General features: G+C 45.4%; 1 protein-coding gene across 2 annotated transcripts in view; it reads right to left on the reverse strand.

Moving 5' to 3' along the window:
• LOC123769605 (uncharacterized) overlaps nt 1–14,980 on the reverse strand; it is a 155,031-nt gene that overhangs the window by 30,526 nt on the left and 109,525 nt on the right. For both annotated transcript variants that reach the window (XM_069308813.1, XM_069308812.1), the window contains 2 exons: nt 3,076–3,180; nt 2,010–2,188 (listed from right to left, as the gene is read on the reverse strand). In XM_069308813.1, coding sequence (XP_069164914.1) covers nt 2,010–2,188; nt 3,076–3,180 — 284 coding nt within the window. The remainder of the gene's footprint in view (nt 1–2,009; nt 2,189–3,075; nt 3,181–14,980) is intronic.

Genomic DNA, 14,980 nt, shown 5'->3' on the forward strand with positions numbered 1-14,980 from the left:
CAAAAAGCAAAGACATGTTCAGCACTGTTGAAGTGTTGATAACACTTCAACACAACTTTACTAAATGTTTGGTTAAAACGAACATTTAGAAAACATTTGAGCCACTTTAAAACCCTAACTTTTTCTTTGAAATGTTTTGTATGAAATGGTTATTTAGAGTTCTTTAGGTACTTTAAGTGTTCTCACTGATATCAAGAACAGTAAACTATTTATTGAACAGTAAACTTAACTTTTTATAGAGATTTATTAGTAAACTTACAAAACTTCTATAATTACCAAAGAACAACTACAAATTATTTACTTTGAAACTGGAATTAGAAAGGTAATGAAAAAGTGCTGATAGAGCTGATAGAGTTGATAGAGCCCAGTTGATAGAGCGTCAGCCTCACACACATGGGGTCCAGGGTTCGAGACCCCATACAGCCCAGGTGAATGGAAGGTAATGAAGAAAGCAAAAGTAGAAGGGATAAAATATATTAAAGATAGTAGAGGAAATAGAAAATGAGAGATGAGACATAATTAGAAAGAACAGAGAGGGAAAAAAATAAAATGGGACAGGAGGAATATAAGCTGGGAAGATTGAAAATGAGATGAGATGGAATATATGATAGAAATGTGGAAATGGGAAAGGTAGAATAAGATGCGAGAAACGGAACATGGGAAAGAATGAACATAAGACAAAAGTAAAGTAATAGAAGATGGGATATAATAATGATAATAATAATGATTAATAAAAGATGGGAAAGATTAAATAAGAAATGAGGAATGAAAGATGGAAGAGAAGAATAGAAGATGGGATATAAATGAAGGAAGATGAGGCAGAGAACATTATATCGTTGTTATTTCTTCCTGTACAAACATTGACTACTGTCTAAATTCCGTTTCCTGTCTCTCTCAAAATGATTTCTGAGTGTACGTGTTTATTTTCTTATTTGAAACTACCTTAAATTTGATGCCCCAGAGACCACAGCCTCACCGACGTCTTCACCGACTGTGCTCTCACACTGAATTAGGTTATATCTCTTCACTTAATATTGACCGAAGAGTCCATAGTATTTACGTGCATCCATCCTTTGATATTGAATTAGACTACAAACCCACTATAACCGCATTGGTAAACACACGTGGTTGTGCGAGCGGGGTGTATAGGAGAGGCGAGAGGGGTAAGTATAGGCCTCCCTAAGTCTTTTGACTTAGGCCTTTCAGGTTAATTTAATATCATACTAAAATTACCACTTTGATATAACTCAAGAAGAAACAATTCGAGTTCACAGATAGAGATACTTATGCGGGCTTTTGGTTGATAATTAATTCTCCACTTTAGTGTGATAATTTTCTCAACTCCCACCCTCCAAATAGTCCCCCCCCACTCACCCACCAACACTCCCACCCAGCACCCTCTCTTTATATAATTTTATATATGGAGAGATGATGGGTGGTATAGCAAGATGAAGTTGGAGAAAGTTCTGATGTATGCCACCAGATTAGTCCCAGTGCTGAGAGATATGAATTACGAGAAAAGGCTCCTGGAATTAAACCTGGAATTAAAGAACGGGACACAGGTGGAAACGTGGTCTCCAAATGAGTCACAGAGACATTGGAAGAATTTCTTCAAAATTATCCACATAGACATTAGAAGAATTTCTTCAAAATGAGCCACAGAGACATTAAAATAATTTCTTCAGTGTCAGAGTAATTAAATGGAATGCATTAAAAAGTGATGTGGTGGAGGCTGACTCCATACACAGCTTCAAATGTGGATATGATAGAAGTGAGACCGAAGAGCTGGAGCTCAACCCCTGCAAATGCAACTAGGAGAGTTCAACTTGACGAGTTCGTATCTAGACAGCCATTCTTTTGCAAGTGTTTTTCCAGATAGAATGCCACTTATGACCTAGATGAAAAGAACACACAAAGCTTGACTGGTTATCCTGATGATAACGACAGTAATGGTAACGGGAGGTGACGATAAAAACGGTACTAATAAAGAGTAATACGCCAGAAACCACCTTGCAGTGAGTGACGTTGTCTGGAAGGAATCTGACGGAGTCGATATAGAAGTCGAAAGGCTTATTGGGCCGGGTAGGAGTTGGTAAATTGGGTTCCGTCGTCGTCTGGTCATAAGGCACCCATCCAAGATTATCGGACGGCGGGGATGCCGTGGGCGGAGGCGTGTCATCCGTGGAATCTGGCATAACAAGGAAAATTAAATATTCTCAAAGTGACCCCAGGATCTAAAGCTCACTGAGTAGTCCAGCTTCTATGCCTCACTGAATGGCCCAGGATCTAAAGCACATTGAGTGGCCCATGGTGTAAAACTAGCTGTTAGGCCCAGATTCTAGAACTCACTGAATGCCACAGGATCTAGAACTCAGTGAGTAGCCTATGGTCTAGAGATCACTGAGTGGCTGAGGGCATATAGCTCATTGAGTGGCAGGGGCCAAGAGCTCACTGAGTGACCCAGGGTCTAGAGCTCAGAGTGGTCAAGGATCAAGAACTCTCTGAGTGACCAGCAAGTTTAGTCATTTTAGTTAAGTTTCTCTAAAAGACTGTCCTTAGCTCTCTCTCGTGATAACCGTACCTTTCATAGAAGACGGACGTGTCTAACAATATTACTACTTGTATAAATGGGTTTTACAATTACTTCTATCTAGTTAACTGAATGTTTCTATAGTTTATAAAACAAACGAAATCTAACTGTAAAGAATAGCTGGTAATTACCGTGTTGAAGTTTTTTGTACGCCAGGATAACAAATAATAGTTGAACTATTTATTATTCTGCTGCTCAAGCTTAACCTGTTGCTAAAGGGCTAGGCTTTTCTAAATCAACAAACTCCTGGGAAGAGTCCAAGATGCAAGGCTGATATCTCAGTCTGTATACTGAGGGAACACCACCAGGATGCACCACACTTGCTTCTCGGTGTATACACTCAAGAATTTACTTAAGTCTTGGGCTACATTCAGGACTAAAGTATACTTGCTGGTTGGTCAGTAAGGTATTGTGGGTACCTTAATGGCCTTCTCGTCGTTGATAGGCCTGAAGCCCAACAACTAGCCACAGGACTGAGGGCTCACCGTCGTCACTGTCGTCGTCGGGGAGTGGCTCCGAGGCGGCCGGCGGCTGGTCGTTGGTGCCAGCGGGCGCGTCAAGGGGCTCCGGGTCGACTGGCAACGGTGCAGCTGAAACAAGTGTACCATGAAGGACCGTTAGTAAATAGAGAATCTTTGCCCCAGAAAGGTTACGAGTGGACCCATGAAGAAAAGTATCTTTGAAGTGTATTTTACAGTTTCCCATTGATCAGGGACAGGAAGTCTTTTAGGCTTATTGAGGTCCCGCTCGTCAATGACCGACCTTCCCCAGGTTGCATCCCACAACAGTCACGTAACTCATAGCTACATATTTACTTCTAAGTAAACAGAGGCATCAGGTGCAAGTCCAAAAGTCACGCAAGAAAGTTATTTGTAAATATTTCCACTATCCTGTTTTGTTTTGTGCACGTCATTGCGTGTAGTAAATCGACCTATCCTGTTTAGATAGTAGTTTTTGTAACTATGTGCACCATAGTACAAAGATTGACGAACTAAGCACTTCGATAATAGAATTTGGTACTATTCACCCCTTCCCTTTCCAGCCCGTTTTCGTCGTGAAGGGGCTTGGTGGCCGTCTGCCGGAGTGTGATGCTCCATGGGACAGTCCTCTGTCCTTTTGAAGCCTTATGCTCCTGCTGCTGTCTTCACAAATTGTGCTGGAAGTCTTTTTATTTTCCTTATGCTTCATTTTTCTCCCCCTCTTCTCCTTTCTAATTGTCATTTCCCGCCGACCTTTTGCCAGTCTTGATTATTCTTTCGAACATCTTTTGTTTTCATGCCAGGGTGTTTGGGGATGCACACTCTCTCACCCGTAGAATTGTGGTACACAACGTCGCGAGCGAGGGGACGCTTTTATTGTCAATCCTCCTTTCGTTGCTGAACCCGATCGGGTCCTGTTGCTGAACGGACTGACGGTTCTTAAGGTCTCGATTGTGGGGCGTATATTCACAATGTACCCCTTGGGGACCCCAGCCTATCTTTTGTTGGGTGTCCTATCCTCTGATTGTGGCTCCATAGTGGGTATGAGGGCTTATTCGTGAATGGAAGTATTACCTCCTCGTTTATATGCCAATGAATAATGATCCTCTTATAACTTCTCAGGCTCGTGGGGTGGGCGACCAAGCCCCCTAGTCGGAATGTGTTGGAAGACTGGGCTCTGTAGCCCCCGCTACACTGGGCCCAGACCAAGCTGCTCCTTTGACCCTCCTGACTACTCCCCTCGGCTCCCCTGGTGCGGAGTGGGGTAGTCAGGTGAATGGTGTCCAACCACTTGGGCTGGATGGCGAACCGACGATCTCGCTTCTTGCAGGTCGGCGTTCAATCCCCGACCGTCGAAGTGGTTGGGCACCATTCCTTCCCACCATCCCATCCCAAATCCTTATCCTGACTCCTTCCAAGTGCTATATAGTCGTAATGGCTTGGCACTTTCCCTTGATAATTCCCCTCCCTCCTCTGTGATAGGGTTGAGCCCCCAAGCTCCTTGTGGTGACCACCTCATCACCTGGAGTGGCTACTTCTCTGATTGTGACAACTGCTCCTTTTTCCCCCTCCCCCTTTCACTGCGGATGCTCGGTGCCGACTCCACCACAGACGCCCTTGCACGACCCCTTCCAGTGCTACTACGTTCAACACCTTGTTTAGTCCTGCTACATGGACTAAATACTTTAATCTCACTCATATGGATTCTACTCTTTCTGACGATTTCTTCCTTCATAAACACCTTGTTGATTCTGTAGATGCCTCTGTTACATTTTTTACCCCACCCAATTTGGTATATGTGTCTTTGCTGCTCCTTCTCAGGAGGCAGCTACCTGCTTAGCCGCATTGTCCAGTATTGGAAAGACCCCTGTTAGGATCTCCAAAAATGCCCGGTTAAACGCCAGTATTGGCACTGCTCTCCACCCGCACCATGTTGCGACTGGTGTTCGGGACCTAAAGATTATCACGAGGATACTAAACATATCCTTGAAGCCCAAGGCCATTCTGTCCTCCAGGTTGATACGTTCACCCGACCCCCTCGTGGTCGTCGTCATCAACCTCTTCGAGTTGTGAAAATCACTTTTGATGGCAGGATCCTTCCACCTTCTATAATTCTTGCTGGTGCCAGATGCTCCATTAAGGAGTACATTCTCTCTCCTAGGCTTTGTAATAAGTGCTGGAAATTTGGGCATGGTGCCTTCAAATGCACACGTGTGGTGTCTCTGCCATATGTGGGGACTCAGGTCACACTAAGGCTGAGTGCTCTTCTCCCCATGTTCGATGCCTCAATTGTTGTGACGCCCACCCTACCTTCTCCCGCAAGTGTATACACAACAAATTTGAGGAAGCCATCCTTAATTTGAAGTACCGCCAACATGTTTTTTCCTGAGGCAAGGCGCCAAGTCCGCCGTGACTCCTCTTTCGCTAACGTATCTTATACTCGTGTTCTGCATTCTACCTCTCCTCGCCCTTCCCTCCTTTCTCAGTCTCGCAACCGTTTTCAGGCCCTAGATCCGGATACGCCCACCACCACCTAACCTGCTCCCTTCCGTTCTGAACCACAGGATCTCCTGGTTCTTCACCTGGTGTTTTTCTCCTTCCTTCCCAGTCTGCCGTGTCTCCTGTCTTCTTTCCTGACTTCCCCCATTCCTTCTTCCCAGCACTCCCCTCCTGTCCCTTGACCCTCCACGCCGCCTGTCTTTCCAGGCTGTTGACCATCATCCTCCCAGCAATCTTCATGTCGTTCACTCCTGTTCTTCTTCTCCTGTTGAGATAATTGAGTCTGTCGCCCAGTACGTTCCTGCTGGCACACCTGTCTCTTTGAGTCAGAAACGTAAGCCTGGCTTCTCTGCTTCCTCCCAGATGGGTAAGAAGGCATCGCTTTCTTCCTCGCCCCCCCCTCCCCTCTCTGATTATCACTGTGTCCCCTCCTATTTTGTGGTCGTGCCCACTGTCCCAGCTATGGAGGTTCCTTTAACCTCCGACTCTCTCTCGATTGCTGCCCTTGCTGAGGTGTGCTCCTCTGTTTCTGTCCTTGCTGAGGTGCGCTCCCCTGTTTCTGTCCCCCTCCCCCTTCTGTCCCTGACCGCCCCTCTTCGTTGTCTCTTCCTACTCTGGACCCTGTCTGTCCGCCTCTGGTCTGTCCTCCCGCTCCCTTAATTCCATTGTCCTTACTAAGTTTACCCATGCCCCCTCCCTGATTTCTCTGACCCTGATCCTGATCCTGAACTTCTTTAATATGCTGTGTTCTTCTTTGCCTTTGTTTCTTCATTGTTCTCTGTTGCTGTCCTCTCTCTTTTTAACAATGGCTATTCTTCAATGAAATATTCGTGGATTTTATGCCAACTTCCATGAAATCTAACTTCTGATTACAGTTTTCACAACTTTGTGTATATCTCCAAGAGCCGATGTTTGGTGCTCATGCTGGTCTCTTTCGTGGTTATTCCTTTTTCTCTCTCTCTCTCCCCCACCCCCCAGCTTTTGTTGGGGCTAATAACTCTACTGCTCTCTTGATTCGTACTGATATTCCTTTCGTCCCCCTACTTTTTCAATCGCCTATCCAATGTTCTGCAGCTCGTGTCTTTGTGAGTAAATGGTATACGGTCCGTTCTGTTTATCTCCCCGCTTTCTCTTCCTGATCTTAAGCACCTATTAGAATCCTTACCAGAGTCTGTGCTCCTGTTAGGTGATTTCAACTGTCGGCATACCCTCTCGGGTGATGTTCTGACAAACACCTGGCACCACCTTCTCGAACCGTTTGTCCTCTCTTCTTCCCTGTCTCTTCTGAATTCTGGTGAACCCACTCATGTGGACTCCCGCACTCGCACCTTTTCCTGTTTTGATCTTCCTCTCTGCTCGTCGTCTCTTTACTTTGATTTCACGTGGTGGGTTCTTGATGACTTCCATAACAGTAACCATTTCCCCATCCTTGTTACCTTTTTCTCTTTTCACCCTTCCCTCTCCTTCCCTAGGTGGCAGTTTGCCAAGGCTGACTAGAACCTATTGACCCTCTGTGCTACTCTCTCTCTCCGACCTCTCTACTCTGCCTCTCCCTCGCGCCTTCCTCCTTTTTCATGACACCGTCTTCGACACTGCCCTCAGCTCTATTCCTCGCTCTATCTCCCGGGGCATGCGGAAGTGTGTTCCCTTGTGGAATGCGAACTGTGCTCGGGCGAGTGCGGTGGCCCGTGGATGATCCATAGAGCTAAACATGAGAGTTGGAAATCTTATGTCTTTACCATTACGTCCGATACTCCTCTGCCACAGATTTGGAAGAAAATCCTCAAGATAGAGGTAAGTTTGTTCCTTATGTCTCGCCAATCCTTCACCTCCGTAGCACTCTTGTGGCAGATCTAATGATGGTCGCGACCGAACTGGGTTTCCACTTCTCGACTGTCAGCTCCGGTTCTCATCTTCCTCAATCCTTCCTTCTCCATAAGCCCGTTCTTGAATCTCATCCCTTATATTTCTACACTCATCTCCGAATTCCCTATAATGATCTCTTTTCTCTCTCCGAACTTCAGTCTGTTCTGGCCCTCTGTGGTTCTACAGCAGCGGGCTCAGATGACATTCATTATGAGATGCTTTGCCATCTCCCTTCATGTGCATCTCAGTATTTACTGAATCTGTATAACCTGGTCTGGGAGTCGTCGTCAGTCCCTGAGGAGTGCCTCTATGCCGTTGTACTCCCTATTCAGAAACTGGGGTGTCTAGGGACATCCCCTAAGGACTTCCGCCCTATTGCCCTCACGAGTTATGTCTGCAAACGTTTTGAACGTATGGTCAATGTCCGTCTGATGTGGTTCTTGGAACACTATCACCGCCTCTTCCTTTCTTAATTTGGCCTTCACAAGTGCCGCAGCACGACTGATGTCTTGGTGAACTTGGAGGTCTATATTCGTGATGCTTTTGCTGCGAAGACCTTCGTTGTTGCTGTCCTTTTTGACTTGGAAAAGGCTTACGACACCTCTTGGAGATACCGTATTTTGTCCCAACTTCGTTGTTTTGGCCTTCGTGGTAATCTCCCTCTCTTCCTCCAAAGCTTCCTCTCTCGTCGTTCCTTTAGAGTGAGGCTTGGTACCACTTTCTCTGTCTCTTTTCGGCAATACGAAGGTGTACCCCAAGGAAGTGTTTTGAGCACTACTCTTTTTCTGACTGCCCTCAATGGTCTTCTTTCCTCCCTTCCTTCAGGCATCATATCCGCTCTCTATGTCGACGATCTTACCCTTTGCTGTCGAGGTGATGATTCGCCTCCTTCAACGGCGGCTTCAACTTGCGATTGATGCTGTGTCGTCTTGGGCCAAGAAATCATGGCTTCAATTTCTCTGCAACTAAGACTTGTGCTATGACTTTTACTCAGAAACAGGTCGTTCTTCGTCCCTTTCTGTCGCTTTATGGTCATCCCCTTATGTACAAAGATTCCGCTAAGCTTTTGGGGTTAATCTTTGACACTCATTTGTCTTGGTCACCCCCATATCTCTTACCTCCGGGTTGAATGCTCTAAGGCTCTTAACCTACTTAAGGTTTTGTCCCATACTTCATGGGGAGCAGATAGGCACACACTCCTCTCTTTACAATCCTCTCTCGTACTGTCTAAACTCGATTATGGTTGCCCTGCTTACTCTTTTTTTTTTGAGATATATACAAGAGTTGTTACATTCTTATACAGCCACTAGTACGCGTAGCATTTCGGGCAGGTCCCTGGAATACGACCCCCACGAAGAATCGTTGTTATACAACCAGGTACCCATTTTACTGTTGAGTTAAGCAGAGGCTACATTAAGGATTTGCGACCAGTAATCCTCCCCGACCAGGATACCACGGAGACTGGTAACTCGTCTGCTTCTTCTTCTACTCTTCGCCATCTTGATGCTTTGCACCATACTGGGCTGCGCCTCAGCTCTGGTGCCTTTCGATCAACTCCTAACCTCAGCTTGTATGTTGACACTGGCTTCCTGTTTCTCCAGGACCGCCGTGATCGCTACTATCTTTGCTACCTTACGCGGTCCTTACAACACCCTCACTCTCACCTATGTCGTGCTTTGACTTTTACCCCTCCTGTAGTCCCTATTCCCCTTCACCACCTCCCTCTTTCTGTATGGTTGTCTCTCCTACAAAATTCTCTTTCGGTTAATAATACCAGTATTTCTCCTCGTGTTTTTCCGTCCTTGCCCCTGTAGAGAGTCCTCCCTTCCTAAATTTTGTAAAACCCTGACCCACGTGACTAAAGCTTTTACCTCTCCTATAGTTTTCAAACGCCTTTTCCTTGAACACTTTTCTTCACACTCCTGCTCCATCTCTGTCTTCACTGATGGGTCTAAGTCTGCAGACGGTATAGGTTACTCTGTTGTTTTTCCTGACCACACCTATCTGTGTCGCCTGCCTCCGGAGACTAGCATCATCACGACAGAACTTTATGCTCTTCTCTATGCTCTTCGTCTACTGCTTTCTCGCTGTCAGTCCTTCTTTGTGGTTGTAGTTGACTCTCGCAGTACCCTCATGACTCTGGAGTTCTTTAATCCGGTTGTAGTCGTGATTTCATCATTGGCTGTTTCTAATCTCCAGTAGATTTAAGATAGTAGAGTTTTGCTGGGTTCCCAGCCATATTGGTGTCTCTTTAAATGAGCTTGCAGATGCTGCCACTAAGGACGCTATCTGCACTTGTCGAATCTCCCGTAAAGGTGTTCGTTATTTCAATTTTTACCCAGTTATTCATTCCTCCATCCTTGTCCATTAGCAAGGTTGTTGGTCTTCTGTTACTGATAACAAACTGCGTGCTCTTAAGAGTTTTGTGTCCCCTTGGCCTTCCTCCTACCACCGTAACCTGCGGTGGGAAACGGCTCTGGCAAGGTTGCGTATTGGCCATACATACTTAAACTCACTAATACTTAATGGAGCGCTGCCCTGCTTTTTATTGTCTGCATTGTCCCTCATACAATCGTGCATATCCTTGTTGACTGTCCTGATTTCTAGGACGAGCGTGTGTCTTGCTTCCCGACCGCCCCTCCCGGTCACTTGTCCCTCGATAGAATTCTTGGCGAATCGAATACTTTTGATCGTTTACCTTATGCATTTCTGTTCTCATATTAGCATCCTTAGTGATATTTAGCGCCCTCTGATTATTCCGCATATTTGATGGTGCTACATAGCTTTCCCGGCTTGGTGCCTTCTTTTGATAATTACTTACTTGGTACTATTCACTTTATAGTCCGACAAAATTAAACTAAAAACTAACTTAAATATTCCTAGGCCTAGTATAGCACATATATGTACTATATTCGGTTTCAGATATCGTGTATTAGGCATAGGAAGGTTATATTAGTTTAGTTTGTCTTTGCAACATAAATAGAAAATCTTCCGGTTTGTCCAATTTTAATAGTTCCGATTTTTACTTTATAATTGTGTTGTACGTCGGTATATGTACTATGGTCCTCATCGTTACACTGAGTACTGCCAAAACAGGAGGATGAGCTGAATAAATTCATAAGATACACAGAAAAAACATAAGAGTTTAATGTTGACCGTGGGAGCATAAATCAACCCGTTCTCGTCTCAATTGCTGTTCACTCAAAACAGGAATTTTCTCAAATAAAAATTAATATTATAATATATTAGCATATTGTGCATAAATAGGCATAGGCATAGGTTAGGTTAGGTGTTAAGGTTCTGTTGGCGATTATTTGTATTTGTAGTACGTGGGTGAAGCATTTATAGCGTTGTGATTCGAACAAAATTCGTCATTGAAGAACCTGTTCCGGAAATGTTCGAACGTCAGCAGTTGTGAGTCGTGTGTAAACCGTTTTTCATTCATAAACGGGGTTTGGCGGGTGCATGGAATCACTTTTGGGTCTTTGTTTGGAGGACGGGCTGCATAAACAACCCGTCCTCGACTCAAGTCCATTCCATCCAGCGGTCGACCCCACAGACGCAGTCATCAATTTGCACATGCAGTTCATTCAAAACAAGAATTTTCTCAAATATAAATTAATATTATAATATATTAGCATAGTGTGCATATATAGGCATAGGTTAGGTTAGGTTAGGTGTTTAGGTTCTGTTGGCGATTATTTGTATTTGTAGTACGTGGGTGAAGCATTTATAGCGTTGTGATTCGAACAAAATACGTCAGTGAAACACTTGTTCCGGATATGTTCGAACGTCAGCAGTTGTGAGTCGTGTGTAAACCGCTTTTCATTCATAAACAGGGAGTTTGGCGGGTGCATGGAATCACTTTTGGATCTTTGTTTGGAGGACGGACTGCATAAATAACTGGAATAACTGGAAGATTCATGAGTATGCCTGTCTCATGAATCTTGGGTTTGTGTTCTATCGGACTCATCTCATGGACCAGGTAGGTCCGATAGAAAAGATGGGTCATTAGCTCGGGTGCACAAGACAGATAACGTACAACAGGTGGGCAAGGGAGATAACGTACAACAGGTGGGCAAGGGAGATAACGTACAACAGGTGGGCAAGACAGATTTCGTACAACAGGTGGGCAAGACAGATTACGTACAACTGGTGGGCAAGACAGATTACGTACAACTGGTGGGCAAGACAGATAACGTACAACAGGTGGGCAAGACAGATTACGTACAACAGGTGGGCAAGACAGATTACGTACAACAGGTGAGCTAGACAGATTACGTACAACAGGTGGGCAAGACAGATTACGTACAACTGGTGGGCAAGACAGATAACGTACAACAGGTGGGCAAGACAGATTACGTACAACTGGTGGGCAAGACAGATTACGTACAACTGGTGGGCAAGACAGATAACGTACAACAGGTGGGCAAGACAGATTACGTACAACTGGTGGGCAAGACAGATTACGTACAACAGATGGGCAAGACAGATAACGTACAACAGGTGGGCAAGGGAGATAACGTGCAACAGGTGGGCAAGACAGATAACGTACAACAGGTGGGCAAGGGAGATAACGTACAACAGGTGCACAAGACATAACGTACAACAGATGGGCAAGGGAGATAACGTACAACAGGTGGGCAAAACAGATAACGTACAACAGGTGGGCAAGGGAGATACCGCACAACAGGTGGGCAAGACAGATAACGTACAACAGGTGGGCAAGACAGATAACGTACAACAGGTGGGCAAGACAGATAACGTACAACAGGTGAGCAAGACAGATAACGTACAACAGATGGGCAAGGGAGATAACGTACAACAGGTGGGCAAGACAGATAACGTACAACAGGTGGGCAAGGGAGATAACGTACAGCAGGTGGGCAAGGGAGATAACGTACAACAGGTGGGCAAGACAGATAACGTACAACAGGTGGGCAAGGGAGATAACGTACAACAGGTGGGCAAGGGAGATAACGTACAACAGGTGGGCAAGACAGATAACGTACAACAGGTGGGCAAGACAGATAACGTACAACAGGTGGGCAAGGGAGATAACGTACAGCAGGTGGGCAAGGGAGATAACGTACAACAGGTGGGCAAGACAGATAACGTACAACAGGTGGGCAAGACAGATAACGTACAACAGGTGGGCAAGACAGATAACGTACAACAGGTGGGCAAGACAGATAACGTACAACAGGTGGGCAAGGGAGAGATAACTTGTAAAACTGCTAATATCTGTGTTGTATAAACCTATGAAGGCGGTGAGTCACAATAACGTGGCTAAAGTATGTTGACCAGACCCACACACTAGAAGGTGAAGGGACGACGACGTTTCGGTCCGTCCTAGACCATTCTCAAGTCGATCCAATAAACCTATGAATATTGCAGTCCGTCTGTTTTTTATTCAAAATTACACTCTGCTCCTCTGTTGCTAGTGCTGCTGTTAATTCAGCTTGTAATTATTGTCATTGTTTCTTCTACTTCAGTTCGGTTCATGCTCTTGATCATCTCAATTAGTCTTAAGTCTTAGGCTGTAAGATTTTCCCCACATCTTGCCGGAAACGTTGTGCGTATTAGTGGTTTTAGGCATAGTATATACTAACTTTATCTAGAAATCCAACATTCTGCGCGTACCTCAACTTGTACGTATGTACTTTTACCAAAATAAAAATTTATTTATTTATTATTTATAACGTTCACCAGGAGGGCAAGGGAAAGCTATTATAATAACACCAGCCAGCATGAGTGTTACTAATTAATTAATTAGTAACGCTCGTAATTAATTAGTAACGCAAACCAGGTAAGGTTTGTGGGGGGGGGAGGGGAGGGGTAGTGTTCCTCATATCTTGTGTCATTGATGGTAACATGGTACTACTGTTACAAGACTGTTAGTCACCATGCTGGTACTGTTATAAGGCTGTCAGTGCCACCATGCTGGTACTGTTATAAGGCTGTCAGTACCACCATGCTGGTACTGTTATAAGGCTGTCAGTACCACCATGCTGGTACTGTTATAAGGCTGTCAGTACCACCATGCTGGTACTGTTATAAGGCTGTCAGTACCACCATGCTGGTACTGTTATAAGGCTGTCAGCGCCACCATGCTGGTACTGTTATAAGGCTGTCAGCGCCACCATGCTGGTACTGTTATAAGGCTGTCAGCGCCACCATGCGGGCACTGTTATAAGGCTGTCAGCGCCACCATGCGGGCAGGAATGTTTACATTGACGAAGTCCACTCTGTTGGGTCATAGAACTTTGTCCAAGTGGCACAATATAAGAGTAGGAACATAGAAGACGGTCCGTGTCGTACAATATACAATACTTAGCAACCTAGAAGTTTGTCCCTGGCGTATGGAACACAGTGGTAACAGATATGGCTGCCCGTCTTCGGCAATGTTGGACAACACTGACATTTTCTTGATCCAAAATATGGAAATGTGTACACCATCATCAACATGGCAGTCACCCTTCAACCTGGGATTCACTATTATAAACATACGAACAAAATCATCAATATAGCCCTCGAAGACTGCTACTGAAACTTTGCAACAAAGAGCACCTGCATGGCAACGTTCATCCCAACACAAATGTTACAGCTTTAAGGCAAATACTCAAATGCCAAGCTTACTGGATACACATTATCTGGGTGCCAAATCATGTAGGAATAACGGAATAACAATGCAGATGAAACTGCAAAACTTGCATCTAAGAGGAGAAATGTTGATATTGTTACGGTGCCCTCTCCTATTTCTTTCGTTTGCCTGCTTTAAGAGTCATATCAGCTCTCCCTACTGATTCTCTGAGGTACAGGGAGTCTGTTGATATATGTGGCGACCAGACCGGCCGCCAGATAAGGGAGAAATTTACATTATAAGTTGTAGGTAAGGGGAAAGTGGTGCCCTGGTGTAAATGAAAGAGTATCCCCTACTACAGATATGACGTTTTGTAAGGGACACTAGCCGATCGCGGATTGGCCGACTTAGGTCGCGGGCGACCAATCAGAGCCCGCCGTGACGTCACCGAGTGCCCCGGGCGGCGCCAACGTTAGAGTTGACCTGACTGTGGAGGTGAGAGGACGCGCCTCGGTCAGCTCTCGAGGATTTGAGGCTCTACAAGCCTTATTCAGTGGATTAAACTAGCCATCGCAGCCCACCATAAGTTATTGGAGACCCTGCGCTTCTGGGAAGCAAAAAGAAACAAGTTCATTGAGCAGAGGAGTGCCAAACTTGGAAAATAGTCGGCGACGACGCTGGGCGGCGCCGCTGGACGTTAAGGTCTGGAAGGTGCGGCGGGCAGGCCTACATCGACTGGGTCACATCCACTGAGGGTTTTGGAGGAACGACACCGTTCCTAGGACGAGGATCAACGCCTTGTGGAAGGGACGAGTGTGTGAATATAGTGATTAGCTCAGTGCCCATTGGTGAACCAGGATTGGGATAGCTGAATCTCTGGGATTGGAACGGCGACGACGCGAAGGCTTCACGTCACCTGAGGACCTGTGGAACGTTCCTGAATCGTCAAGGATCGACTCAGGA

Source organism: Procambarus clarkii, chromosome 63, assembly GCF_040958095.1.
Source record: "Procambarus clarkii isolate CNS0578487 chromosome 63, FALCON_Pclarkii_2.0, whole genome shotgun sequence".
NCBI lineage: Eukaryota > Metazoa > Arthropoda > Malacostraca > Decapoda > Cambaridae > Procambarus > Procambarus clarkii.